Here is a 27,999-nt window from a genome sequence, read left to right as displayed (position 1 = left end):
GCTGATTTTCTGTAGGGGATCAATACTTGAATGCTCAGTAATAGTTCCTTGGAATCTTTAATGCATCTGAAGAATGCAGAGGCCAACGATGCTGGGCAATCAGAGCCCTGGAGGGCAGAGCTCATCTCTGACTCCTGGAATGTGTGTGAACGAGGCCAGTGCCAGAGGACTTCAGTCACTCATTCTTTCCTTTACGTGTGTGTGTGTGTGTGTGTGTGTGTGTGTGTGTGTATGCACATGCGTGCACACATGTGTATAGGTGTGCATCTTCCACTGTGAATGTGTTGGGGTCAGAAGACAGCTGGCAGGAGTCAGTTCTCTCCTTCTGCCATGTGATCCGGGGTATAGAGCTGCAGGTTATCAGACTTGCTGGCGGGCGTCTTTACTCACTGGGCCATATCACGGGTCCTAAACTCTAGAGCACCCGAAGTCCACTTAACATTTTCCTACTTTTTGTGTTACTGTAGTGATCTTTGCAGATCTAGTGCTATATAGATTTTAAACCCTAAAAGACATTATCATTGATTTTAGGCCCTAAAGACATTATTATTTTATCCAGTCAATATTCATTTATATTTGCTCTTTCCTCTGAGCTTATAGTTACTATGTGTCCGTGCTTCCATGCAGGATCATGTGCCTTCTGCTTGGAGACTTCCTTGAGTAGTTTACTGGGGAAGGAGGGCTGGCTGCAAGCGATGAACTCTCTAGCGCTTGTCTGAAAATGAAAAATTTTTCCCACTTTTTTCTTTTTGTGGATCAAACCGAGGGCCTCAGACAGGGTGGGTAAATGCTATACTGCCGAATGCTCTTTTAGCCTCTTCAGTTTTTTATTTTTATTTATGTACATGAGTATGTTCCTTGTTTGTATATGTGTTGCATGTGTGCAGTGTCCCCTGGGGCCAGAAGGGGGTATCAGATCCCCGGAACTGAAATTACAGGCAGTTGTGAGCTGCCTGATTTGTGCTGGGAACCAAACCTATATCCTCTATAACCCTGTAAGCCCTTAGCTGCTGAGCCACTTCTCCAGCCCCCTCTTCTCTTAAAACAAAACAAAACAAAACTTTTAGTATGAAGTGCTTTTTGATACTTAATATTTTAAGTGAATTCCAGTAGTATGAAGAATTCCCACTTATCTACCGTCTAGATTTCAAAAATATTAATATTACTTCATCTCTTGCCCCCTTCTACACACACACACACACACACACACACACACACACACACACACCCCTCCTTCAGATTTAGTCAGCTGTCTTAATAAAGTAGGTGTTTCAGGCTGGGCTCTCTAGAGGAGGTGAACCAACAGAATGGATGTTTTATGGTATTTACCACATTGGCTTACACAATAATGTCTGTCTGCGTGCTGGAGAGGCAGGGAACCCAGCAGCAGTGCAGGCATGGAGAGTGTCTGCTCCTCAGCCCATGTTGGAAAGCCAGAGGAGCTAGGATCTGATGTCTGTGGAAGAATACCATGGCAGGGGTTCGTGCACTCACCCCGGAGCCAGCAAAGGCAGACAGGCACGCACTGCTTTTTCCTTGGGCCTTTGTATCAGGGCCACCTGCTGGAATGCTGTGCTTACTAGGAAGGTGGGCCTTTCCACCATGAGTTCAGCCTTCTCAGAGGCACCTCACAGACACCCCCCACGTGTGTCCCTTTGGCGATTCTCAGCATGTCAGGTTGACAGTAAAGACTAAGCACAGTGGCAAAACTGAACAGAAGGGCTCCACATGCTCCGTAGTCACAAGGTGCGTGAGCGGCTTATCCTCTCAGTCCTTGAGCCTAGAATAGTGTTGCCTAGCCTTTCCTTGTCTTGTGACTTGTAGAGCAGGTAGTATTCAGAGCAGATTGGTGCGCTGTACTGCAGTTTGGATTTTTGTGTGTTCCCTTATGACTGGATGTAGTCTGCATTTTTATATAAAAGTGTTGCCGTGTTTCCTAACATTATGGGGCGTAACTGCTGGTGATTTTACCTTGGCCTGTTGGTTGAGGTGGCATTTGGCAGGCTTTTCAATGTATAATTATATTTCCGTTGCAGTTAGTGTCTTTTAAAGGGAGGCTTAAGGCTATGTGCTTCTTTTCCATTGATTTCCACCTATTGTTTTTACCATTTGGTAATGGTTCTTGCTTCCCTTCGTCGCTCACGTAGGCCTCTGACTTGCTAAGTACTTGAGGTTGGCCATGAATTCCTAGTTCTTCTGCCTTTGCCTCCCAAGTGCTAACTGGCAGGAGGAGCCTCCATTCTGGGCTCCTCTCAGCACCTTGACAGTGATGCCTTCTTATTTCTGCCTTCTTATTTGTTGTTGTTTGTCAGTCTTGTATTCTCTGAGACTTAGTGAATCATTATCTTTTCTGACTGCTTTTAAGATTATTTATCATTTATTGGCGCGCGCGCGTGCGTGCGTGCGTTCCTAAATGTGCACAGGTGCCCAAGGAGTCCAGAAGAGGTCCTCTGGGGCCAGAGTCACAGGCACTTGTGAGTTTCTCCAGTGGGTGCTGGGAACATGGATCCTCTGTAGGAGTGGGGCACACTTTTAACTGCTGAGCCTTCTCTTCAGCTGCCATTTTCAGAGTTTCTTTGAGATATAGTTTCACAGGGTCTTTGAATATCTGTCTTGATGTACTTTTACAAAATTAGCAATTATATTTTAAAGTACTGATCTGGCTTGCTTTTGTCTGGCTCTTTCATTTCTTGGACTACAGCTGTATTCATTGTAAACCTTTTCCAAGTTCCCGTTTTTTTATGCTGTGTTCCACATAGCACAGCACAACACTACACTCCATGCCCTTCTCTTTTCTGGCCCTATCTTCAGTTTTCTAGTTGCTCCGCTATGACCAGGCTTCTGTGAAACTCACTCTTATTGAGTTCTTGCTGTCACTTACTGCATTTCAGTTTCAGGTTTATATTTGGTTTCTTTTAAAATATACTTTTCTAGTAAACTTCTTTGTTTTGCCATGCACTTCCTTCTTAATTGGCCTCACTGTATAATCCAGGCCTCCCCGGAACTGTTCAAGCTCTTCTTGCCCCAGTCTTGGCAGTGCTAGGATTACAGGCATGCACTGCTCTACCTGGCTTCTATTAATCAATTCTTTTAAAGTCCTTTTAAAACTGTTTTCCTGGGGGCTGGATAGATGTCTCAGTGCTGAAGAGTGGATATTGCTCTTCCAGAGGACAGCTGGATTCCCAGCACTTCCGTCAAGTGGCTCACAGCTCCAGGGGCATCCAACACCTCTGACCTCTGCTGGCAAAATGCACTCACATGTGCATGCTCCACCCACTGCATAATAACCATAACCACAGATAATAAAAAATAAAATTTAAAAAGCAAAATTTGTAACTATGCAGAGTCATAAAGGGTCATTTGGGGAAGTTATAAATAATGCATTTATTTATTATATGTGCATGCGTGTGTGAACATGCCAGTGAGAACTCTGCCAGTTCTCTCCTTCTACCATGTGGGTCCTGGGATTGGACTCAGGCTATAGGGCTTTGTTTTCTACTCTGTCTCCCCTTTGTGGTCTATTTCTTTGTATATTTTGAACTTTCAGATTTTGATTCCAGATATAGATATGAATAAGCTAGCTAAGAAGAATTTCCTCGGAAGTTCATGCTTAGGTCTAGTGGGGTCCAGTGGACATGATGAGAATCTTATTCTTGCTACAGTCCACTCATGTTCTGTGGTGTAGTTGTGCTCGGGGCTAGCTGAGGTGAGTTGGGTGCTGCCTGTTGTCTAGCCCGCGCTCTGAGACAACAAGACTCTCCTCACTGCCCTGCACCCGATAACTGCCATTTTGCCCAGCTAAAAGGACAGTATAGAATGTTGATATTTCAAACATTGGAATCCCAGTCACCTTACAGATTAACTTAGGACAAATGACATGTTTATAATATTGACACTTCTTATAGGAGAAAAGGCCAATTATTCCCAGGTAGCTTGTTTAGTTTTCTCCATGTCTTTATGAAGAACCTGCACATTTGTGTCTTTACCTTTCGAACGCTGAGCTTGTGCCTCAGCCCTGCTAAGGTGCCGTGGGCAGGTTAGCCCACGCCGGTCTCCTCAGCCCTGCTAAGGTGCCGTGGGCAGGCTAGCCCACGCCCGTGTCCTCAGCCCTGCTAAGGTGCCGTGGGCAGGTTAGCCCACGCCCGTCTCCTCAGCCCTGCTAAGGTGCTGTGGGCAGGCTAGCCCACGCCCGTGTCCTCAGCCCTGCTAAGGTGCCGTGGGCAGGTTAGCCCACGCCCGTCTCCTCAGCCCTGCTAAGGTGCTGTGGGCAGGCTAGCCCACGCCCGTCTCCTCAGCCCTGCTAAGGTGCCGTGGGCAGGTTAGCCCACGCCCGTCTCCTCAGCCCTGCTAAGGTGCTGTGGGCAGGTTCGCCCACGCCCGTCTCCAATGCCCTTCACATTGTTCGTGTTGCTTCTCTTCTCTCCAGTTGCCTCAGCCCCCAAACCAGCTCCACATAATAAAGCAGATGCGTGTGAGCACACTTGTCCTGCTCCTGTCTTTAAACAATACACTTATACATCTTCTTCATAAACCGTCACACCAACTTCAGAGAGTGACACTAGCCCATCTGCTCACGCTCAGTCACATCCAGGAAGTATTCATGTTGTTCATTTTATTAAGAGTTTTCATTGAGTGGATATCGAATTATATCAAATGCCCTTCACTTGTGGAAATAATCATATCACTGCTGTCTCTTAATCTCTTAATATAATAAAATATTATAATAGGCAGTAGTGAACCATCATTGTATTAGCAGCATGAGTTCGAGTTGGTGATGGTGGTTAATGTACTAGATCTGTGTGCTGATGTTTTGTGTGCCTTTAGGAGAAGCACTCTCAGCCTGGCTCTCTTTCGTGTCTGCTCTCAGCTGTCATAGTTTTGAGAATGTTTGGAAATATTGGAGTAGGGCGTGGAGCTCTGGTCCATCACAGTGAGAGAGGCATTAAAGACTGAACATTGCTAATAATGTGAATTTCAAATCATTTTTGCTTTTTGGGGTGTTTTGTTTTGTTTTGTTTTCGAGACAGGGTTTCTCTGTGTAGCCTTGGCTGTCCTGGACTCACTTTATAGACCAGGCTGGCCTCGAACTCACAATGATCCACCTGCCTCTGCCTCCCAAGTGCTGGGATTAAAGGTGTGCACCACCATGCCTGGCTCTTTTTTTTTTTTTTTAAAGATTTCTTTATTTCTTATTTGTACAGTATTCTGCCTGCATGTGTGCCTGCATGCTAGCAGAGTGCACCAGATCACATTATAGATGGTTGTGAGCCACCATGTGGTTGCTGGGAATTGAACTCAGGACCTTTGGAAGAGCAGCCAGTGCATCTGAGCCATCTGTCCAGCATGTGAATTTCAAATACTAAGCATTAAAAACAGGACAGTATTCTTAGTAAACTCATAAAAACTACAAGTAATGCACATTTTTCACATGAACCAGGTAGCGTATGAACATTGTACCTTCTCCTAGTGTTGTTATGATGGGCTCTGATTGGAAGCTGGGATTGCTTAGCTGTGTCCTAATCATAATCAGTCCTCATACTTGCTGCCTGTTTTAGAGCTCACTGATTTCTTGGTGCCATTCTGGGACTCCTGTGTCCTGGCTGCGGTCGGCTTGCTTTCTCGAGCTTCGGCATCACAATGTGCCTGGCCTTTTTCTGCACCTTCCTCATGCTCCCCTGTGCTCCTCTGGTTTCTTGGCTTCTATGTGATCCTTTTTGGTTCTTATCTTTGGGTTGGTGGAATGGATCCTTCCTGAGCAGGTACATGGGATGCAAACTTAGAAAACGAGGCTACCTTCATTGCTAGTTTTGCTTGGCTGGGGTTAAAATTCTAGATTGGGAAACTTTTTAACTGTTTATTTTCTCCAAAACCTTTTTCCTTATCACTAGGCAGTGTCCTTTGGTTTCATAACAGTGAGCATCAGGGTTTTCTTGTTTTATCATCTTTGTATTTACAGAGCTGGTTCCTTAGGGCTCGGTATCCTGTGGGCCCTTCATTTGGAGAGTTAGCACCCTTCAGTTTTGTGATGTGGTCTTCAATGATTTCTTTAGTAATATTCTCTTTTCTGTGTTCTGTGGTGTATTTTCCTAGAACCCCTGTTAGCTGAATGAGAGGGGTTAATCCTCAACAAATTTTTAAAACTTTTCTTATTTTCCATCTTTTCAGTTATACATTTCTTCCAAAAGTATATCTTTGGGGGAGGTTTGCGATAGGGTTTCTTTGTGTAACAGTCCTGGCTGTTCTGGAACTCTCTTTGTAGCCCAGGCTAGCCTCGAACTCACAGCGATCCACTTGCCTCTGCCTCCTGAGTAGTGCTGGGATTAAAAGTGTGTGCCACTGTGCCTGGCTCCAGAAGTTTATCTTAACTTCATCTTCTAAATTTTCTCCTGAAAATGTTTCTTTTCTCAGATATGCAATTTGTGAGAGCACTTCTATTTTTCTGAATATCCTTTTGTTTTAGCATTCTGATTCTGTTCTTATTCCATGAATGCATCCTGTCTATCTGTCTGTCTATCTGTCTGTCTGTCTATCTATCTATCTATTTATTCATCTATCTATTTTTGAAACAGTCTCTCTGTGTAGCTGTGGCTGTCCTGAAATTCACTATGTAGAATAGGCTGGCTTCGAACTCACAGAGACCATATGTGTCTGCCTCCTGAATGCTGGAATTAAAGATGGCTGGCTTTCCTTTCTTGTATTCTCTGAGCATATGCCGCAGTCTCTGTGTTATTGCCATGAAGAGACACCATGACCAAAGCAACTCTCTCTCTCTTTTTTCCCAATACACAGTCTCTCTGTGTAGCCCTGCCTGTCCTGGACTGGCGTTGTAGACTAAGCTGGCCTTGAACATACAGACCTCCACTTGTCTCTGCTTCCTTGATTGCTGAGCTTAAAGGCGTGCACCACCATGTCCAGCTCAACAAAGGCAACTCTTATGAAAGAAAGCATTTAATTGGAGGCTTGCTTACAGTTTCAGTCTTAGTCCATTTCATCATGTGAGGAGCATGGCAGCATGTAGACAGCTGCTGGAACAGTAACTGAGAGCTACATTCTGAACTATAGACAAAGAGAGAGACGCGAACTAGACATGTTTGTGAAAACCTCAGTGTGCACTCCCAGTGACATAGGTCCTCCAGCAAGGCACACCTCCTAATCCTTCTAATCCTTTAAAATAATGCCACTCTCTGGTGACTAAGCATTCAAATATATGAGCCTGTGGGGAACATTCTTACTCAAACCACCACAGTGTTTTGTTATATGAAATTTCCGGTTTCTCTGATATTCTTTGTTTCGTGTGTGTGTGTGTGTGTGTGTGTGTGTGTGTGTGTAATTTTTGTTGTTTGAGGTGAAGTGTTTTATTTTTCATTTTTAAGGTTTCCATTAAATGTCTGATGATCTTTGGCTGTCCATTAGAGTTGAAACCCTGTGCCAACTGTGACAGCATATTACTGTAATCCCAGCAGGAGGTTCAGAAATTCAAGGTCTTCTTGGCTAGTGAGTTTGGGGCTTGCTTGGACTGTTTGAGACAGTCTCAATAAAACAAAACAAGCAAGCAAAAGGCCGACAGACTGAACTCACTAAAGAACTCATTGGATTCCATGAGGGCAAAATGATAGCAGTTTTGTGTACTGGTTTCTCTCCTGTGCAGTGGTTGGCTTGTAAGTTCTCAGTGACGCAGTGGTGGAGACTAAGCAGCATGTTTCAGCACTCAGTCCTGAATAATCCCTTCTTGGACAAAAATACGAACTTTGACCCTTACCTTTCAGCATATTCCAAATTAGAAAGATAAATTTGTAAATCTTCTAGAAAAACATCCCTATAACATGGAAGTGTATGAAGATTTCTTAATTAGCTCAGTAAAAGAAAAAGTGCCATACCAAATACAAACTCTTATGCATGGAAAAGCAACACTAAGAAAGCAAAGGGAGATGCCATATACTAGTCTAAGATGCTTATCTGACAGAGGGCTTGCTTCTGGAATTATTAGAAAACTACCACAAATCAGGGGGAAAAATGGTAACTCCATTTTCAAAAGTGTGCAGAAACTTGGACAGGTACTGTGTTAAAGAACATTTCTAAATGCTTAGCAGACGTATAAAAATATGCCCAACTTTTCTTCCCATGGCGTAATATGACTAAACTACAGCAGCTCAGCATTATACACAGAACGTCAGAGTGAAAAGCCTGGGCCAGGCCTGATGGGCGCGCCTTAATCCTAGCACTGGGAAGGCGGAGGCAGGTGGGTCTCTGTGAGTTGGAAGCCAGCCTGGTCTACAGAGAGAGTCCAGGACAGCCAGGTCTATCGCATAGAGAAACCCTGTATCGAAAAGCAACAACAACAACAACAAAAAGAAAAAAGAAAAAGGAAAAAAGGAAGAAAACAAAAAGGCTGAGGTTACTAAGTGTTGACAAGAACGTGGAGCAACTGTAATCTCACGTGTTGCTGAGGGTGAGGCTGTTTGAAAACCTGGCACTTTGTGCCAGTTAAGTGTTTGTTCTGTGACTTATAGCAGTTCCATCACTAGACATAAACCCAAGAGAAACGAATCCGTCAGTCCATAAAAGAAATGAACAGGATGCAAACTGTCGCTTTGTTTAAAAGGCTCAAATCTGGGGGGAAACGCCCATCAGCGGAAGAGCCTCTACTTTAAGGAACAGACTCACCAGGGGAGTTATACTGCGTGGGAAGGGAATCAGTGACTGCCTGACAGAATGCGTGAAGGCTGAAGAGCCCCACTAGGAGGGCTGGGGTAGCTGCTAGGGTGCTTGCCTAGTATGTAGGAAGTCTTAGGTTCAGTCTCCTGCTCCATGTAAAAATAGGCCTGGGGTACACAGGACCCTTTCTCAAAAGAAGCAGAGGAAGAGGACAGTGACAATGAAGACGAGGACCACGGTGACAGTAATGACAACGACTTCCACCAAAAGCAGTGCTTGTTTTTGTGATGTCAAGAATAGGTGCAGTTAGTGCTGATGCCTGGGTGGCAAGGTGGAGCAGCCGGCGTCAGGACCTCCAGGCATTAGGGTCTGGATTTGGTCCCTTGAACTTGCTTGGTGGTGGAAGAAGAACCGACGGCTGCAGTGGTTCTTGACCTACACACTTGTCAAGTGCACCCACACACGTGTACACATACATGCAGTGTTGTTTAAAATAATGAATGTTTAAAAAAGCCAAAAAATTTAAAGAGAAACTGCTGATCAAATTCAGGGTGAGTACCCTGAGGGAGCTTGCGGACTGCAAAGAGCAGCCTGTGGCATGCTGGGAAATGCTCCGTGTCTTAGGGTTTCTAATGCTGTGTTAAACCAGTGTGAACAAAAGGGAGAAAGGGCTTTATTTCAGGTTAGACTCCATCTCTGAGGGCAGTCAGGGCAGGGACCCGGAGGCAGGAGCTAAGGCAGAGGCCTTGAAGGAATGCTGCTTCCTGCCTTTCTGATACATTTAGGAGTTGGAGTTTTGAGTTGGAACAACCGCATGGGCTGGGCCCTCCCATGTCAAGCATTGATCAGGAAAATGTCCCATACCCTCGGTGGAGGCGCTTCATTAGCTGAGGCTCCTCTTCCCAGGTAACTGAAGTTTGTGTCAAGGTGACAAAAAAACCCAGGACTGATAAATTTATTTTTGTTTTAGATTTATTTGATTTTATGTTTCTGAGTGTTTTGTCTGCATGCATGTGTGTGCACCTTGTACATGCCTGGTGCTCATGGAGGTCAGAAGGGCGGTGTGAAGAAGGCGTGAAGAGGGCGTGAAGAAGGTGTGAAGAAGGCATGAAGAGGACATGAAGAAGGCGTGAAGAGGGTGTGAAGAAGGCATGAAGAAGGTGTGAAGAAAGCGTGAAGAGGACATGAAGAAGGCATGAAGAAGGCGTGAAGAGGGCGTGAAGAAAGCGTGAAGAGGGCATGAAGAAGGCATGAAGAAGGCGTGAAGAAAGCATGAAGAGGACATGAAGAAGGCGTGAAGAGGGCGTGAAGAAGGTGTGAAGAAAGCGTGAAGAGGGCATGAAGAAGGCATGAAGAAGGCGTGAAGAGGGCGTGAAGAAAGCGTGAAGAGGGCATGAAGAAGGCATGAAGAAGGCGTGAAGAGGGCGTGAAGAGGGCGTGAAGAAAGCGTGAAGAGGGCATGAAGAAGGTGTGAAGAAGGCGTGAAGAGGGCGTGAAGAAGGCATGAAGAAGGCGTGAAGAGGGCGTGAAGAAAGCGTGAAGAGGGCATGAAGAAGGCATGAAGAAGGCGTGAAGAGGGCGTGAAGAGGGCGTGAAGAAAGCGTGAAGAGGGCATGAAGAAGGTGTGAAGAAGGCGTGAAGAGGGCGTGAAGAGGGCGTTGACTCTGCAGGAGCTGGAGTCCGGAGTGGCTGTGAGCCGCTGTGTGGGTGCTACTAACTAAACCGGGAGCCTGCGAAACAGCAACAGGCGCTCTTAATTGCTGGGCCATCTCTCTAGCCCCTAGAACTCAATATTTAAAGGTGTGCAAAGGACTTAGCACACGTATTTGTATTTGTACAAATTCCCCAAGCTGTTGCGTAAGATTGGTATGCTTTGCATATTTAAATGTGAGTGTTCTCAATTTTCAAAAAAAGAAATCAAGCTAACATTGCTAGAATAGAATAAAATAGAATTTAGAGCTTTTGGGTTGGTTTGGTTTAATTTGATTTTGAGTCAAGGTCTTACTATGTAGCCGGGGCTGGCCAGGAATTTGCTATTTAGACCAGGCTGGCCTTCAAGAGAACATTTAAACTACATTCAGAGTTAACAGAAGACCAAATAAGCAAAGGTCAGGGAAGAAAATAAATAATTGGGTAGATGTACATAACACACACACACACACACACACACACACACACACACACACACAGAGAGAGAGAGAGAGAGAGAGATATTAACACTCACTCTCACACACAGAGACACACAGACACACACACACACACACACACACACAGACACAGACACACACACACACACACACACAATTTAAGACCCAGTGAAACAAAAAACAGGACAGTTTGTTCATAAGTAAGACACATACTTAAAGTGAGGGAAAGTTGAAACAAAGAAGAAGAGCAGTAATGCAAACCAGTGGATGAAGAAATGGCCTCACTAATGCATGTAGGCTACAAGCTCAGGGTAACAAATATTTGAACGAGAGAAAAGCTGGGGTTGGAGAGATGGCTCAGTGGTTAAGAGCATATGCTGCCCTTCCAGAAGACTTGAGTTTGGTTCCCAGCATCCATATCAGTTGGCTCACCACCACCTGTCCCTCCACCTCTGGCCTCTGCAGGCACCTGTACTCATCTGCACACACTGACGTACAGTCACATACACTCATGCACACAATTAAAAATAACCAAAACCTCTTAAGAATAAAAAGTCAGTTTATTCTGTTAGAAAATCTGGTCCACCTACAAGATAAGCCGTCACTGTGAAAGTGTGCGTGTTTACAGTATTGTGTCAAGTGGATAAGAGCAGCAGCTGTTTGAAACAGAGTAACGCAAAGCCACATAACCGGTGATATTAACAAGCTGCAAGATTTAATAAACCATCAGGCAAGGAGGGCATGGGAAGTAACGCGATAACGAAGAACAAACTTGGTTTTGTATTAATAAATAGAATTTGGTACACAGAGAACAGACTATTTAGTTGCTCAGCAGTGTTGGTTCACTTATAAGAAATTATGTTATTTGTTCACTGAGGAAAATATCCCAAGCCCAAGAGGCCGCACTCATACTACCCCCCTTCTTCACCATGAGGCACTAAAACAGAAACCTATAACCAGAAATCCTGTGAGAAAAATCCGGACCCTCATAAAATTTTAAATGCAGCTCTTTTCGTTTACCTTGTTAGGATTTTTCTAATGTTTTTCTCTTGGCTTCTTGAGATGAGTCCTTAATTTATTTTCATCCTTGTTTTTTATTAAGAGGAATTAGAAAGAATGGTGCGTAGCACTGCCTGATGTAGTCCCTCAGAATAGATTCCTGAGATGAGGAAGTATTGACTCACAGGCTCAAAACTCCACACACACAGCCATAGTTTCCCAAATAGGGCTTCCCAGTCCCTCTTGGGAGTGAGAGGCTCCCTCACTTTCCTGCTGTGAGTGGCCACCCAAAAGCAAGCTTCCTCAGACTGCCTTCGTTTGCTTGTATTCAGTACTGAGTACACAGTACCACAGGTAGGCTGGTTTATTTGAGTCAGGCGCCTCATGGTGCCCAGCCTTGCCTCAAACTGTGTAGCTAAAGCTGTCCTTGACCTCCTAACCCTACTGTCCTCTCTTTGCTGCCTGATTCTACCATCACACCTGCACATCACTCTACCCCAGTGCAAATGCTCATATCTCAGAAATGTTTGCTCATCCCTGCCCCACACCTCACCCCTGTTTGCTTATGCTGTACTTACTGATCTTTAAAACATTATTTGTACGTGCTAGCATGTGTCCTGGTTCGTTTTTTGTTGTGGTGATAAAGCACTGACAGAGGGCTGGAGAGACAGCGTTGAGGACACTGCCTGCTCTTCCAGAGGACCAAGGTTCAGTTCCCAGCACCCATGATGTGGCTCTCAGTTCTCTGTTGGAATCTGAGGCCCTATCAGTTTCTGTAGGAACACACATGGTGTACAGACACACATGCAGGCAGAGCACTCACACATAAAGTCTAAGCCAACAACTTGAGGAGGAGCGAGTTTATTACAGAGTCTCACAGGTCACAGTCTGTCACCGGGGGAAGGCAGAACAGGGACTCAAGGCAGGGACTGAAGCAGAGGCCACGGAGGATGGGACCTGTGAGTCCCAGGGTCAAGCTCAGTCATCAGGCCATCTCTTTGACCTTGCTGGTTGCTTTTTAAATGCCCTTTTTATATCAAGAATATTAATTCTTTGTCATGTTTGTAAACATTTTCCCCAATGCCTTTTGCATTGTTTAATAAATAAAATTGATTATTTTCACCCAATCATATTTATCAATTTTCTGATATTTTATATGTTAAAAGCTTCCTTCTATAATTATTTTTTAAAGATTTATTTATTTATTATTATACTGTGTTCTGCCTCCATGTACACCTGCACACTAGAAGAGGACATCAGATCACATTGTAGATGGTTGTGAGCCACCATGTGGTTGCTGGGAATTGAACTCAGGACCTTTGGAAGAGCAGGCAGCATTCCTAACCTCTGAGCCATCTCTCCAGCCCCCTTCTATAATTGTTAAACAGTCATAATAGTTACAGTAACAGCTAACATTTACTGAGGCCTGGTCAGATGAGCAATGGGCACATCACCCTTTTGAGTTGAGAGTTATTATCTTTATTTTGGTTTGGTTTTTAATCTTCTTGCAATTGAGAAAGAAACTAAGAGTGGTTAAGTAGTTTGTCTGTGAACTATTTTCCATATTTTATTTTAGCTTCTATGACTTTCAAAAACTATCTATCTATCTATCTATCTATCTATCTATCTATCTTATATACAGTGCTCTGCCTGCATGTGAGCCTGGACACCAGAAGAGGGCACCAGATCTCATTATAGATGGTTGTGAGCAACCATGTGGTTGGTGGGAATTGAACTCAGGACCTTTGGAAGAGCAGCCAGTGCTGTTAACCTTTGAACCATCTCTTCAGCCCAATATATTTAACTTTTTGAGCTAAAATCTATGAAGTAGTATAGGTGAAGCTCTGTGAAGCTCCTTGCAAACATTTTCCAAGACTCTCTTCAATGAATAAATCATTTCTTTGTCATTCTTCTGTTATCATATATTAAATTTTAATGTATAACAAGGTCTTTTTCAGAGACATCCATTCTGTTTTTGTTGACTTGAACACTCTTACATGGGCCACTGTGTTTTAATTTTATGCCTTTATTATACATTTTAATATGAATAAAACCATCAGGCCTTCAAAGATGTTCAGCCTTTTGGCTTTCAGGGGAGGTGGAGAAGCTTGTGTCAGAATAATATTCCCAGCCGTGACAAAGTTGAATTTTGGAAAGGCAGTATATCTAAAACATTGAAGGTACTGAAAAACCTCCAAAGGCAGCATAAACATGATTAGATTTGATTCTGGAAGGTGGAGGGCAATCTGAGAAAGCCACTTCTGTGGGGCTTTTTCCTGAGGCATTCCCTCATCCATCTGAGTGAAGCAACAGAACCTACGCAGAAAGCTGTGCTGTTGATCTGAGGAACAGAACGAGGTGAGGTGGAGGCGGGCGGGGGCCCAGGCTAGTGGGTGGCTGGACTTAAAGATGGAAAGTCAAGTGAGAGAGTCGTGAAGGCGGTAGCCCGAGTTGTGCATGTGCAGGCTCATCTGCCTCGTGAACTTCCTGTGCACAGCGGAGGCACCACAGCTGGCAGCAGAGCTCTCAGTGCAAAAGAGGCAGGCTCTCAAACCCTGTGAGGGACACTTGGGCAAATACTGTCTCCAGGACTAAGGCTGAGCTGTTCTCTCAGAAGAGAAACCAGGGCCTCACCTGTTGGCTCAATTTTCTTAACCAATATATTTTATTACAACTTATTAACCGAGTGTACGTCACTTATAACCCGACTAATCAAAACACTAGGAAAAGAGGATTAAGGAACACAATAACAAAACCATGAGGATATCAGTTCTAAGGAACGATTCTCCTGGCGTAAGCCACAAGATTTCTTCTGCTGGAACCTGGAGTAACCAGAACCCAGAACCTCAGAGGAGCCTGGAGCCCTGAAGCCTTCCCTAGAGAGGTTCTCTCTAGGAGCGTCTCGAAGTGGAGCTATGAACAGCCAAAATTATCAGAAGTCTCCAAAAGGCCCCGCCTCCAGTTCTGGGCTCATTTATATATCTCCTCCCACAGTCTGTTCATCACCAACTTTCCTTCATTCAAAATTAGAATCTCCTGGAAGGGAACAGAATCACACAACCATTTTGAAGCATAAAAGCCTTTTGATGTTACTCTACATACCTAAGACTGACAAGAACCTTGAAAAATGTTAAAGAATTTTCATAAAAGGGAGTGAAAAGGTGAAATTTGACTAGGATGGGGGCCAGTGAGACAGATGGCTCATTGCAAGGTGCTCACTGCCAGGCTTGACCCTCAGGGCCCACGTGGAGGGAGGAGAAGGTCAACTCATTTACATTGTTTCTAACCTCTACACATGCACCCAACACGTACACAGACATGGAGAATAAATTCACATTAAAGAAGAAAACCGATGGGCTGAGTTTGGCAGCAGATTGGACATAACAGAAGAAAGGCTCTGCAGTCTTGAAGACAGACAGACCAGTTGAAAGCATACACAGAGAAAGTACACAGGAGAAAAATAGATGGGGCGTGCAGCAGAACTAGATACTGCTCAAAGTCAGCGTGATTTCGGTCCCCAAAAGGAGAGAAGAGTGAGGCAGAAACGAATTATGAAAAGTTATTGGCTAAGAGTGATCCCCAACTGTGATTAAAAACAAAACCACGTGACCAGCAGCCCCGGAAGTGTGACTGAACATGAGCAGGACACACATGTGTGTTTAGTACATTTATTTATTCTGTGTGCCTGGGTGTGGAAATCAAAGACACCTTGTGAAAGTCAGTTCTCTGCGGGGATGGAACTCGTGTCCTGAGACTTGGTGGCAAGCACCGTTTCACCTGCCTCTTTACCATTTTGAGGACACTATTCAACGTCTAGTGGGCTGCATGATTTCTGATTTTGAGGCAACCATAGTTCTGGTCATTGTTCCCTTTGTCTTTTGTGTGTGTGTGTGTGTGTGTTGCTGAGGCATAAGGCTTGCACAAACAAAATGCATACTGAGCCACACCTGACAAGCAGAATGACACATCCAAGCAAGACATTGGGAGTGTTGAATTGAATTGTTCTAGAAGGGAGGAACATAATGAATAAAGTAGCCCCAAACCCTGAGCTTATTGCATTCCTGTGGCGAGGAGGAAGGAGACAAAGTAAATAGGTAGAATGCGGGTTTAGTGTGAAGAGTCAGGGCCGCAGACTTCTTCAGAAGGCACATTTTAAAATGGAATGATCAGGAAAGGCCCCTCTAAAGTGACATTTTGAGAAACACTTGAAAAAATGAGGAAGCAAACCTCATGAATTTTTAGAGAGAAAGAATTCTATGAAAAGGGAAGGTCTTGTACCTGAGGGGGGGGATCATATCTAACAAATTCCAGGAAGAGAGGGAAGCCTGCTGTACGGGCAGGGTGGGCAGCAGTGAGAGGTGGGGTCGCTGCACGAACAGACCATGTAGTAGGTTAGGAGACAGTAATCCCTCCGTGGAGTTTGGACTTATTCTCAAAACACTTGGATCATCAGTTTCAGGCAGAGGAGTGACACCTAAGTAGGCTCAGCCTGGCAGCCATGTTAGGAATAGACCACTGGTGGTACGCACCTGTAATCCCAGCACTTGGGAGGCAGAGGTAGGCAGATCTCTGAGTTTGAGGCCAGCCTGCTCTAGAGAGGAGGACCCTGTCTTTAAAGATTAATAATAGTAATAAAAACAATACTACCCCCAGTAGAAAGACAATAATTGTTATTGCAGAGAAGATCTGATGTTCACTAAAAAAAAAAAAAAAAAGACAGCAGAAACAACCCCCCCCCCCAAGTTATAACTAGAAGAGAAGATAGTGACTGTATAGTAAGAAGCCATTGTAAACCACCATAAAAGACAAGTCACTGGACAGGGAGACCACACCACGAAGAAGGCAGAGAAAGTGGAACTAAACTAGGCCAAAAGGAAAACAAATCATAAGATACAGAAAGAAGCTTCAAAAATCAACATTTATACTAAATGTAAATGGATAAAATACTATATTAAAAGCAAACTTTGTAGGTTGGTAGTAAAAATGTTTGCTTGCCTAGCATGGTGACCTGAATTTGACTATGTGTAATGGAAGAGAGAATTGGCAAGTTGCCCTCTGACCTCCACAGGCTCATATGCTGCCACCATCACCACCATCCATTAAAGAAATAAGTGTTAAAAACAGGTTTGTCAAGATTAAGATAAAAAAGTAAATATCCTCCCTTTAGCGCTGTTTGCATCAGACACATTTTTTTTTTAATGTTTTTTGCTTTTTGAGAATAGGGTTTCTCTGGGTAGCCCTGGCTGTCCTGGAACTCACTGTGTAGACCAGGCTGGCCTCAAATGTAGAGACTCACCTGCCTCTGCCTCCTCAGTTCTGGGATTAAAGATGTGTACCACCCTGGCACTAATTTTTAATTTTTAAAAACATTTTTAGGTTTGAGACAGTATCTCACTCTGTATCCCAGGTTTACTTGGAACCCACTCTATAGCCCAGGCTGACCTTGAAATCACAGTGGTCCTCCCCTTGCCTTCAGGCTCCCAGGTGCTACCACACCTGGATCAGACACATAAGGATTAAAAATAAGTATTGGAAGGAGAAAACACCATGCAGACACCACAAAAAACCTAATGCTAATCTCAGATGTGATGGACTTAATAGTGAAGCCAAAGGAAGTGACCTCAGAGGGAAATGAAAAGATGACTGTGACCAGAGACAATCATACTTGAAATATGTCTAGACCTAACAGCAGAGGCTTAGGAAATACAGCCAGGAATGCATGGAACCGAAGGAAAGATTGGACAGCCCGTTACTGTGGTGGCATTAAATGCTGTCCTCAAGCCAACCAAGATTGTAATACACACTTGACAAGCTTACCATGTCATCACAGTATCTGGTAAAGATACTGAGGCTTCTACCAAAAGGTGTTGGACTTCAGCCTGGGGCTCCTGAGGATGTATACCGTACCATACAAACTGCATCCAAGGCCTTTTTTTTTTTTTTTTGTGGTGTTCTTTGTAAGAGGAAGTGTTCAACAGGAGAACATTTCCTGTATAGATCATGGTTCCTCCTGTAACACACTCCATTAAGCAGAATGGTGGCACTCAGTAGTTGTGCTCATGTGGCATGTTCTATGAGAACATAATAATTAACTTTATTTAAGATTTATTATTTGAAGTGGGTGGGTGGGTGGGTGGCTCCGTGTGTCTATGCAAATGAGCACATGTACTCATGGACGCCAGAGGAACTGAACTCAGGTCCTCTGCAAGAGCAGTATGGACTCTAACTCCTGAGCCATCTCTCCAACTCTCTATGAACTCATTTTAATTAAAATAGATAGAGCCAGGCGCGGTGGCGCACGCCTTTAATCCCAGCACTCGGGAGGCAGAGGCGGGCGGGTCGCTGTGAGTTCGAGGTCAGCCTGGTCTACAAAGCGAGTCCAGGACAGTTAAGGCTACACAGAGAAACCTTTTCTCAAACAAACAAACAAGCAAACAAACAAAAAGGAATGAAGTATTGAAATGTGTTACAATGTGGGTTATCCCTAAAAAATATTGCATAAAGAAGCCAGATCGCCGGGCGTGGTGGTGCACGCCTTTAATCCCAGCACTCGGGAGGCAGAGGCAGGTGGGTCGCTGTGAGTTCGAGGCCAGCCTGGTCTACAAAGGGAGTTCAGGACAGCCAGGACTACACAGAGAGACCCTGTCTCGATAAACCGGAAAAAAAAAAAAAAAGAAAGAAAGAAAGATAGAAAATTGTACATATACATGTCATATATACCTGTGTCCATGTAGTTACATGTGTGTATACATATGCTTTTTACATAAAAGCTAGTGCCTGTGGTTTCTTTCTTTTTTAATGATTTATTATTTATTATTATGTATACATGGCTCTGCCTGCATGTACACCTGCAGGACAGAAGAGGGCATCAAATCACATTACAGATGGTTGTGAGCCACCATGTGGTTGCTGGGAATTGAACTCAGGACTCCTGGAAGAGCAGCCAGTGCTCTTAACCTCTAAGCCATCTCTCCAGCCCCTGTAATTTCTTTGAAATGATGTAACTCTGTGACCTTTGGCAGGAGAAGGAAACCTGCATTTCACTGCAACCCTTATGTATTATTAGAATTTTGTACCATGAGAGTTAAGAACCATTATAAAAAATTCTTAGAAGGGCACCAAGTAAAACTTCATGCAGCCACGTCTAGCACATAGCATGGTGGTGTTTGCATAGGCCTGCCAAGAAGTATGTGGGAGAGACAGCCCGCACCAGGGGCCGCAGACTGCGAGGGCTGATGGGAATGACGTTATGAAGGGCCAGTAGAGTCAAGTCTCTATCCCTCATGCTTCCTGTCAGGCTAGGCACCCGTGTCAGAGACAGTGACCGGCTCTGCCCTCACTGTTTATATGCAGTTGTCTTTCTTTTTTCTCCTTTCTGAGTCAGGGTCTCACTATATAGTTGAGGGTGCTCTGGAACTCATCATGTATTCCAGGCCAGGCTCAAATTCCAGGCAGTCCCTCTGCTTCAGCCTTTGGAGTGCTGGGATTACAGGCATGAGCTACCATGCCCAGCTTCATGTCTGTAAAGTTGTGTGCATATATAGGGTTTCACATCATGTTTTGAGATGCATGTGTGTAGTGTAATATGCAAATCAAGATAACTTACCTGTCTCCTCAAAGAATCATTTCTTTATGGTGAGAACATTCAATAGCATCTCTTCCAGACTGAGAAAATACACCATATGTCAGCCTTACCTGTGATGACCCACTGTGCCTCCCTGTGTGACTAAAAGCCCATTGATCAGCACAGAAGTCTGTGTCTTGTACGCCACTTGGGTCCCCTTGGCTCTAACTATCCTGTTGTGCTTTTCTTCTTTTGGGAGAATTTCTTATACAACTTTGCTGTTGAAAATGTGCTATGTCAGGTGCAGTGAGCACAGGCTCTCCAGGATGCCCCTCACCCTGGGGTAGTGTGGAGAGCCCCACATGGGGGTTGGGAGTGAGCAAAGGCTCTCCTGGATGCCCCTCACCCTGGGGTAGTGTGGAGAGCCCCACATGGGGGTTGGGAGTGAGCACAGGCTCTCCAGGATGCCCCTCACCCTCGGGTAGTGTGGAGAGCCCCACATGGGGGTTGGGAGTGGGGACTGGCAAGTCACTACTCCTGTCTGTAAGACAGTCTCCAGCCTTGACTGGAACCTGCTGTGTAGACCAGGCTGGTCTTTTCAAACTGACAGAGATCCACCTGCCTCTGCCTCCCAGTGCTGGGCTTAAAGCCACCGTGCCTGGCTTCTATGGGGCGTTGTTTGCTTGCTTGTTTGTTTGTTTCTTCATCTGTAAATTAAGAGGGAGGAAGGGAGGGAGGGAGAACGGGATAGAAAACCCCTCTAAGAACTAAAGGTTTTGTTGTTTTTCCTGTGGGGGGGGGTTTGTTCTGACTTCTTTTGAGTGTAAAGATGAGTTGCTGTTGTTTAAAAGGCTGCAGTGGTGGCTCAGTGGTTAAGAACACTGACTGCTCTTCCAAAAGACCCAGGTTCAATGGCTCACAGCTGAAACTCAGGGATCCAGGGCCTTTTTCTGGCCTCCATGGATACTGGATGCACATGGTATACACATACTTGCAGGCAAAATACTTATACACATAAAATTAAAAGTAAATTTTAAAGGCTGACAAGGAGCTTGAAGCGACGGCTCAGTGGTGAAGAGCAGTGGCTGCTCTTGTGAAGGTCCTAGTTTCAGTTCCCAGCTCCTACATGATGGCTGTCAGACTTCTGTAACTCCAGTTCCAGAGGCTCCAGTGTCCTCTCCTGAGCTCTGCAGAGACATGCACATATGGCACACATGTGCACATGCAGCTGAAACATTCATACACATAAAATAAATAAATCTATATTTTTAAAGCAGACAACCGCATGGTCTCTTCTGAAATGGGTGAAGTTTAAGTGTTGCTGAAGTGTTTATTACTTGGGCCTTTCCCACACGTTCACAAACACTCACCAGGCCTTGGGCTTGTAAACCGCTGCACTTCCCAGGCTTTGCGGGCTGCTCCAGCCTGCTGCCAAAGAACTGCGCGTTAGGGGCTCTGCTCTGCGCCGCCAGGCAGCCCTGTGTAACCCTGCGGAGCTGATGGCAGCCATCAGAAGTAACCTACTTTGTGTTTACCTTCAGTGTAGCCGGGGAGGGATGAAGGGAAAGTGGGGGGCACTGCTGAGACTGTATAGCTCTAGAAGTAGACATCACAGATCCTGATTGGATCCCCCCAGTCTTTCCTCCAGAGGTCTCAATCTGTGTAACACAGAGGGCAGCTCACTTCCGTCTTGTTCAGTAGGTATACTACTCCCCAGAGGCGTTCAATAAATTTTATAGAAAGTTCCCTCCTTATGTGAAGGCGCTAAGCCTGGTGTGGCTGTTATAATTTAGGGCTCCAAGGGGGTACATCTGCCTTGTGAAGTAACCTGCCAGAAACTTAGAAAAATTTTTGATCTTGGTTGGTTTGCCTGAGTCACTTACGCTCCAGCCCCTATGACCCCAGCCTGTCTGCTTTGAAACTAAATCCTGACCTGCCTCTAGTTCACGCTGAAATGGCCCTCCTGTGTGCTGTGTGGGAAGAGACTTCGGAGCTTGCCTGCTGGTGTTCTAGTTTTGGCCCGTAACTCCTGAAAGCTCCACCCCTGGTGGCGGCTGAATGTTCACGGCTCCTCTGGCTCCTCAGGGACCCCCTTCCTTGACATGAGGGAAGCAGCCCCATCCTCTCCTTAGACTTGTAAGCGGAAGCCTGCCAGGTCTCTGAGTCTGAAGCTAGCGGTGAAATACACCGTGCACCGGCTTCTTATTCGGTGATTTACACCGGGAGAGGCGCCTGGTGCTATCAGCGTCCTTTCGTCTTTGTTTAGTTTTCATGCACATTTGATATATTTAAAGGGTGTTTTGTCTTTATGGTTCACTGGGATAAGGAAGTGATTGGTGCAAGTTTTAATGAGAGGTCCGAGTGCTCTGTGCAGAGATGAGAATTACATTCGTGGTTGGATATCTTTCTTTCCCTGGGTGGCAGGAGGCAGTGTTTTGCTGTTTCCGAAGCAGCCTTTCTTTCTACGGAACAGTCTTCAGAAGGATACTGAGACAGCATCCAATTTCAAGGCATCAGCAGCAACTTTTCCTCCAGCTGCACAGACTCCCCTCACTTAAGGAGAAGGGATAAGCTCTGATCCTGTTCTTGAAATTATACATGAGTATCAAGATGGTAGGAGCCAGCCCACCTCCAGCTCCATTTGCACAAAAAACTTTCATTCAGGCCAGTAATATTTAGAACTGGTTTTCTCAAAAATTCTTTTCTTTTTTGCGGCTTAGGGAATGGTTATCATCCAGAAGAAAGTGTTTGGCTTATTTGCTTAATATTTTAACCTAGCGGATTGGACAGGTTGGGAACCTGGGGGAGGGGATAAGAGAGTGGGTGGGGCAGCCCCATAAACAAGGTGATATATAATATTTTTTTTGTTCTCCTTTTAAATAAATACCGATCAGCTTTATGTTCAGAGACAATAGGAGCCGTTGGCTTAAATTTGCAGTTTACTGTATTTATGGCTGTAATATCAAGGTGCTGCCGTCGTAATTTCATGCCCCAATGAGAAGAGCAAGGTCGAAGCAAATGCTTCCATCGGCATCTGCTAGCACACTAACTCATAAACAAGGCCCGGCTGGATCAGGTGGCACGGAATAATACAGGCTAATGAAATACAGCACAGCTTTCCATTACTGTTAGTTTTTACAGTGTCGTCATTACGTGTAATTTATGTTTAAAAAATTCAATTTTATACAAGGCACCGGGAAATAGGGGTCCACAGGTCATCCAACGACTTTTAGAGGCTCCAAGAGTCCTTATTGTACTCTACTGTGCCAACAAAATGTTAATAAAAAAATACTTTTTCCCTTTCCCCTCCCTGAACTCATTCTGAGGGAGTTGATTTTTCTTTTAATTTGGGGAATATCTTTAGCCAGCTGTCTTCCCTGCCTCTGTCACCTCCTCCTGGAATGTGCCAGGCAGATAACTAGTTGTGTGCTGAGCGAGGTGACCCTCCTCAGTCTCCAGAGTCTCAGAGGAATCGGAAATGGAGGAAGGTGATGTGAATTTTGGGCCCTTAGCTGCTGCCGCCCTTCGCTGTGGGCCTGGGGTTTGCACCCCACCCGCCCCCCATGCCCCTTCCATTTTCTACAGCTCGGTCCAGACTGGAAGGTGCTGGAAGGGGTTCGTTACCTTGCATAGTTTCAAGCCGTCCTTAACCCTTCTGTCTTGGTTGGTTGCTCTGTGCGATGCAGAGGGTTAGGGCCGCCTGTCATGTTTCTGTTTTACCTCCGCGGAATCAGGCCCAGAGCTGTGCCCAGCAGGCACTGGAGTCAGTGTGGAGTTGCTTGATCTGCGAAGCCCTTGTGCTGCCAGTCCCACGGAAAACAGTCAGCCTGCTGGGTACTGGGCTAGATGGTGGGCATCATGTTCACCCCAGTGGGCTTGGCCTGGTTTGCATTCTAATAGAAACCCTGAGGAAAACAGATTGCTTATCTGCTAGGAGATAGAAATAGGCAGGTGCGACTGTCCTGAGTCAGTTCAGTGGCAGGAGAGCCTGCCTTTGTGGTTGCTGGGAGGGCAGCTGCTCACTTGTCTCATCTGTGGAGAAGTGTTGGAGAATAAATCCTTGGCCTGTATCTGCCCAGGGGCAGCAGTGGTACTTTGAATGTTTGGAGGGAACTAAGGAAGCAGGAAAGATGCTGAGGACCTTATCCGATGGGAGGGCTGTGCAGGTTTGGCACCATTCTTGTGCCCAGTGACAGCCGCCTGGCACTTTCCCTCTTCCCCTCCTGGACAGGCTTTCTTGTTCCTACGTCCAGTGAGAGAGTAAGTGAGCAGGTCTTTCTTAGAATTATTAGTTACCAGTAATAGGTGGTAGGATGGGAACTCAAGAAAAATCACCCGTGGTAGAAGGGAAGTTACTGGAAGAAGATAAAATGCCAAGACCTAGTGGTGTCATATAACAGCCATCAACCTCAACCAAGAGGAAAGTGTAAGCCTTAGCAGGGTGAACTAGGCCCTCCAAAAGCAGAGAGGGATCAGGGGGCTTGCTTGCCCGCTTGCAGGATGGTGAAGTCCTTTGCTCTGTTCTGTTCAGCCATGGCTCAGTCCCATGCGTTAGATTATTCCTCACAGATAGCAATCAACTGGAAGGAAGTGTGTGTGTCTAATTTGCATGAGATTATTTAAAACAACAACAACAAAAAAGGTCTGCATTAGTCAGGGTGATGGTAAACAACGCACAGAGATGCCTTTTATCATCTAGCCTGTGCCTTGGCTTTCAGAGCCAAATATAATTCACTTACAATCGGCAGTTTCCTTTATTATTCCTTTTAACCTTTTGGATTCTGCAAGGTCTCAATCAAAGATCTGCATTGTTTATCTTGTGGGGTGGGCTAGGGCGTCTGGATGTTTATGCATGGGTCCTGTGGCAACAGCTTATCACAACGGTAGGGTCATCTCTGACCCACGGGCCAGGGGCTGATTACATAGCTAGTGTTGATCAGGGAGAGGGGAGTGAACTCCACTTGGACTCCCTGCATCTCAGGTGGACCACCTAGCTCAAAATAGAGTCCTACAACCGGCCAGTGCTGCCTGAGCTGAGGACGGGCAGGGAAGCACAGTGCCAGCCTGTGAGGACCGTCTGGAGTCAGGTGAGGGTCAGGATGCACTGTGCTTATCACTCTGGTGGTGTTGATACTGTCTAGTTAACACTTGCAGGTCTGACCCAGGCTGTCTACAGTCGATGTTTGTAGATCCCCATGAACTAGCTCCTGCCTCTTACCTGCAGGTGGGGTCCAGGGTGGCACAGGAAAAAGGAGCGAGCTTCATCCTTCTCTAAACCTTGGCAGGCGTAGGATTGAAGTTCTGAGTCTGCCAGCTGATGTTTGTAACTCTGGTTGTCACCTGCATCACCATTCTCCAGGACAACTTTGATCTCGGCAGTCCTTGCCTCCTACCTCAGGCTTTTCATCTGCTCAGTAGAGGCAGTGGCTAAGATAACATTCCAGCTCCAAAATTATGCTCCCTTCCCTTCCCTTCCCTTCCCTTCCTTTCCCTTCCCTTCCTTTCCTCCCCCTCACGCTCCCTTTTAAAGGGAAAATGATTCATTTATTGAAAATAAATCAAATCCCCGGCTTTCCTGGAGAACTGGGTAGATCAGAATTTTAGCCAGTGTAGATTTAGAGCCTTAAATGATAAGGTGTGAGAAGCAAGAGCCTGGAAGGAAGTGCCGATGGCATTTAAACCATTGCCTCACTGGCGGGTCCTGCCGAAGTAATGCAAAGTGTGTTTTATTAGGAAAGAAGTGTTCATAAAAGCTTAGGGCCAGAGGGCAGAACAACAGGCAGAAAGTCCTGTTCCTTTAACCAGCTCCAGCTCACAAGGCTGAGGCACAGCCTGTAACTTGCTGTATATTTCCCCAGCGTTAAACATTACCGTACTTGTTTATATTTGAAAGAGCCAAAAGGGAAAATGAGAATGCAACTGAATGCTCCTTTTGGGAAAATTATCCTCATTTGCAGCCAGCAGCTGACAAGGCACATGATCCACCAGGTTTATAGAATTCCGTGGTGTACCAGTGACCAGCAGCCTGTGCTGACGTCGCAGATGCTGCTTCCTTCTCCAGCAGCAGACTGTGAACGGGTTAGAGCAAAGCCTTCCTCCCAGCACTTGGGGAGGAGTGCCCCTTCCTGTTCAGGAAGAGCAGTCAGCAGTCACTGACAGGTGACATAGCCCAAGAGGCACAGGCTCCAGGGAGCTGTGTTTTCCAGTTTTACCTGACTTGTCTGTCTGTCCTATCCCTGGTCTGGGGAGGAGAAATGATGAGAAAAGCAAGGCGTTTGTGGCAAGCTGTGGCTACAGGAAGTGAGAATGCCCGTGACCAGCCCAGTCTGAGATGCTCTGTTGCTTTATCACCTGCCTAGGTGAATGCTATCGGGTGCTCCAGCACTCTGGGCTGACAGCAGTGGTGCTTGCTTCTGTCTAGCTCCTATGTGTGTGAAGAGGGGAAGTGCTGCTGCAGCACCAAAGAAAAAAGGTCAAAGGCCATTTTGAATAGTTGAGGCACTCCCTTGACCGTTTGCGGTAGGGCATGAAAAGTCTGCGGGGTGGCTAAAGTTGATCTGGCTGATATGATGCAGGGCAGAGCTGTGCTCTAAAGCATTAATGTGCACCATGTATTAGCCCCCAGGCACAGAGTACGAGCCACCACACTTTGAAGATGCTGATCCTCAGAACCGCCTTGTACTTCATCCACCCCTAGGGGCAAGTATACCATGCTGTGGCCTCTAATGGAGAGCTGCCGACCAGATGTGGAAAAGCTCTTGGCCCTGCTTTAAAAGCTCTGTGTTGCGGCTCCCCTGGATATTGGGATTCCCGGAACAGCCTGGGCCAGCTTGAGCGGTCTCTGCACACTAGCAGTGACCTCTCACCTGCTTCTCCATCCTCAGCAGCACATCTCCTTTGCACCCACCATTATTTCCCGGCTAGGCCCTGTGGGAATCTTGTTACAAACCTGGGCTCTACCCTTCACTCTTAGCGGTGCCTTCATCCTTCACCAGTGGTCACGCAGTCGGCCTTGGGCCCTCCGGAAATCTCGGCTCTGCGCCTGCTGGGGCTAGGGTCTTGGTGGGCTTTCACTCGCCCTCCATTCCTTTTTGGAAAAACCTTTCTACATGCTATAACCACTGCAGATGGCGCCCTGCGATTTCCTGATGCCCCGTGTGCAGTGTAGTTTAGAGTGTTGGAAGATTAAAAAGGGGGGGGGGGGGGAGAAACTAGCCAAAGGCGATCCAGGCAGCCTGCGATAGGCTGGAGCAATAGTCATCTGAAAGCGTGGGCCTGGTCTCGTTTTGATCTGTTTTCTTGTTTTATTTTCTTCTTTACATTCTATATCCCATTCATACTAATCACAGTCAGTCCTGATTTTTCTTTTTATTTCTGCATTTGTCATAAAATAAAGCAAATTATTCCCGTCTTCGGAAACGATCTAGACTAATTAGTCGTCTCACCCAATAATTAGTTTTTTGTTTCCCTGTCTGTTTTCATGCATTATTGTTAGTTTTTTCCCCTCTTTTTTTTAACACCATTACAGATTAAAATGAGCCACATTTGCAGTTGATGGTATCTGTTTTCGGGGGAAGAATGGAGAATTGCAGTACGGAGCGACTTCAAAAGCAGCAATAAACTCAAGGATAAATTAAGGAAATTGAATGAGCCACATTTGGAAGCAGTGTTGAGGCTAATATTCTGTCGCTTAAGGTTAAATTGCAACTGAGAGAGGTTCCCAAGAATCTGAACTAGAGGAGGCGGTGCACTTGAGAGTGGGCCTTCTTGCAGAGGAAGGCTTTGCTGAGGGTGGGGGATGACGAAAGGGACCCACTCACCTGTGTCCTTTCTGCTTCTCCCCAGGGCTGACAGATGAAGAGATTGACCTGGCTTTCCAGCAGTCAGGCACTGCTACAGATGAGCCTTCACCCTTGGGCCCAGCTGCCCCAGTGGCTCCTGTCCAGCCCCCTCACCTCGTTTCACAGCCATACAGTAAGTCACCTGCTCCAAGTCCTGCTTAACCGGGACTGGGAGTCAGGACCCTGTGCCCCTCTCTCCCCAGCCACCTGGAAGAGCTCGGGTTTTCCATTTGAGTCAGAAAGCTTGAGAGTTTCTCTTAGGAGTAAAAATTGGCACACCCAAAGTTGTCTAGAGACAATGTTAAGTATGTGACAAAGGTGGCAGGGGAGAACCAGCCAGCCGTTTGTGTTGTATCGGGAACTTTGATCACATGAGCGATCGGTTCTGCTGCCGCCTTCTTATCCAGTGAGTGTGAGAGTCAGTTTCCTAACACGGTATGGGGTTGGGAGTGGGCTCTCCCTTACCCACAGAAGTCACTTGTCTCCTGATTTTATATTTTAAACTTAGTATTTATAAGGTTAGGTCAGCTGTCGCTCCCTTGTCCTGATCCACTGTATAGTGGCAGGTTCTCAGGGGACTTGAGATTAAATTCAGAGGTCCTTTAATGATCACATGGAATCCTGGGCAGTGGGGAGTTTGTTGTTTTAAATGGAGGCTACTGTAGTAAGAGACACAGTGTGATGCATCCATTCAGATAAGAGGATCACCTCCTCTTCAGGTCACTTGGAGAGTCTAAAAAGCTAAAAGTGTCTCCAAAGGTATGGGAAAGAGCTTACATTTGTTTCTTTTATA

The 27,999-nt window shown here is 45.7% G+C and overlaps 1 protein-coding gene across 1 annotated transcript in view; it reads left to right on the top strand.

The window, feature by feature from the left end:
- PEX14 (peroxisomal biogenesis factor 14) overlaps positions 1-27,999 on the top strand; it is a 131,313-nt gene that overhangs the window by 77,937 nt on the left and 25,377 nt on the right. The window contains exon 4 of the mRNA XM_084786746.1: positions 27,211-27,339. Within this exon, the coding sequence (XP_084642872.1) occupies positions 27,211-27,339 (129 nt within the window). The remainder of the gene's footprint in view (positions 1-27,210; positions 27,340-27,999) is intronic.

The sequence above is a fragment of the Acomys minous genome, assembly GCF_964271855.1.
Source record: "Acomys minous genome assembly, chromosome: 6".
Taxonomy (NCBI): Eukaryota; Metazoa; Chordata; class Mammalia; order Rodentia; family Muridae; genus Acomys; species Acomys minous.
Note: the sequence above shows the minus strand (reverse complement) of the source record. Positions and strands in the feature narration are given on the sequence as shown.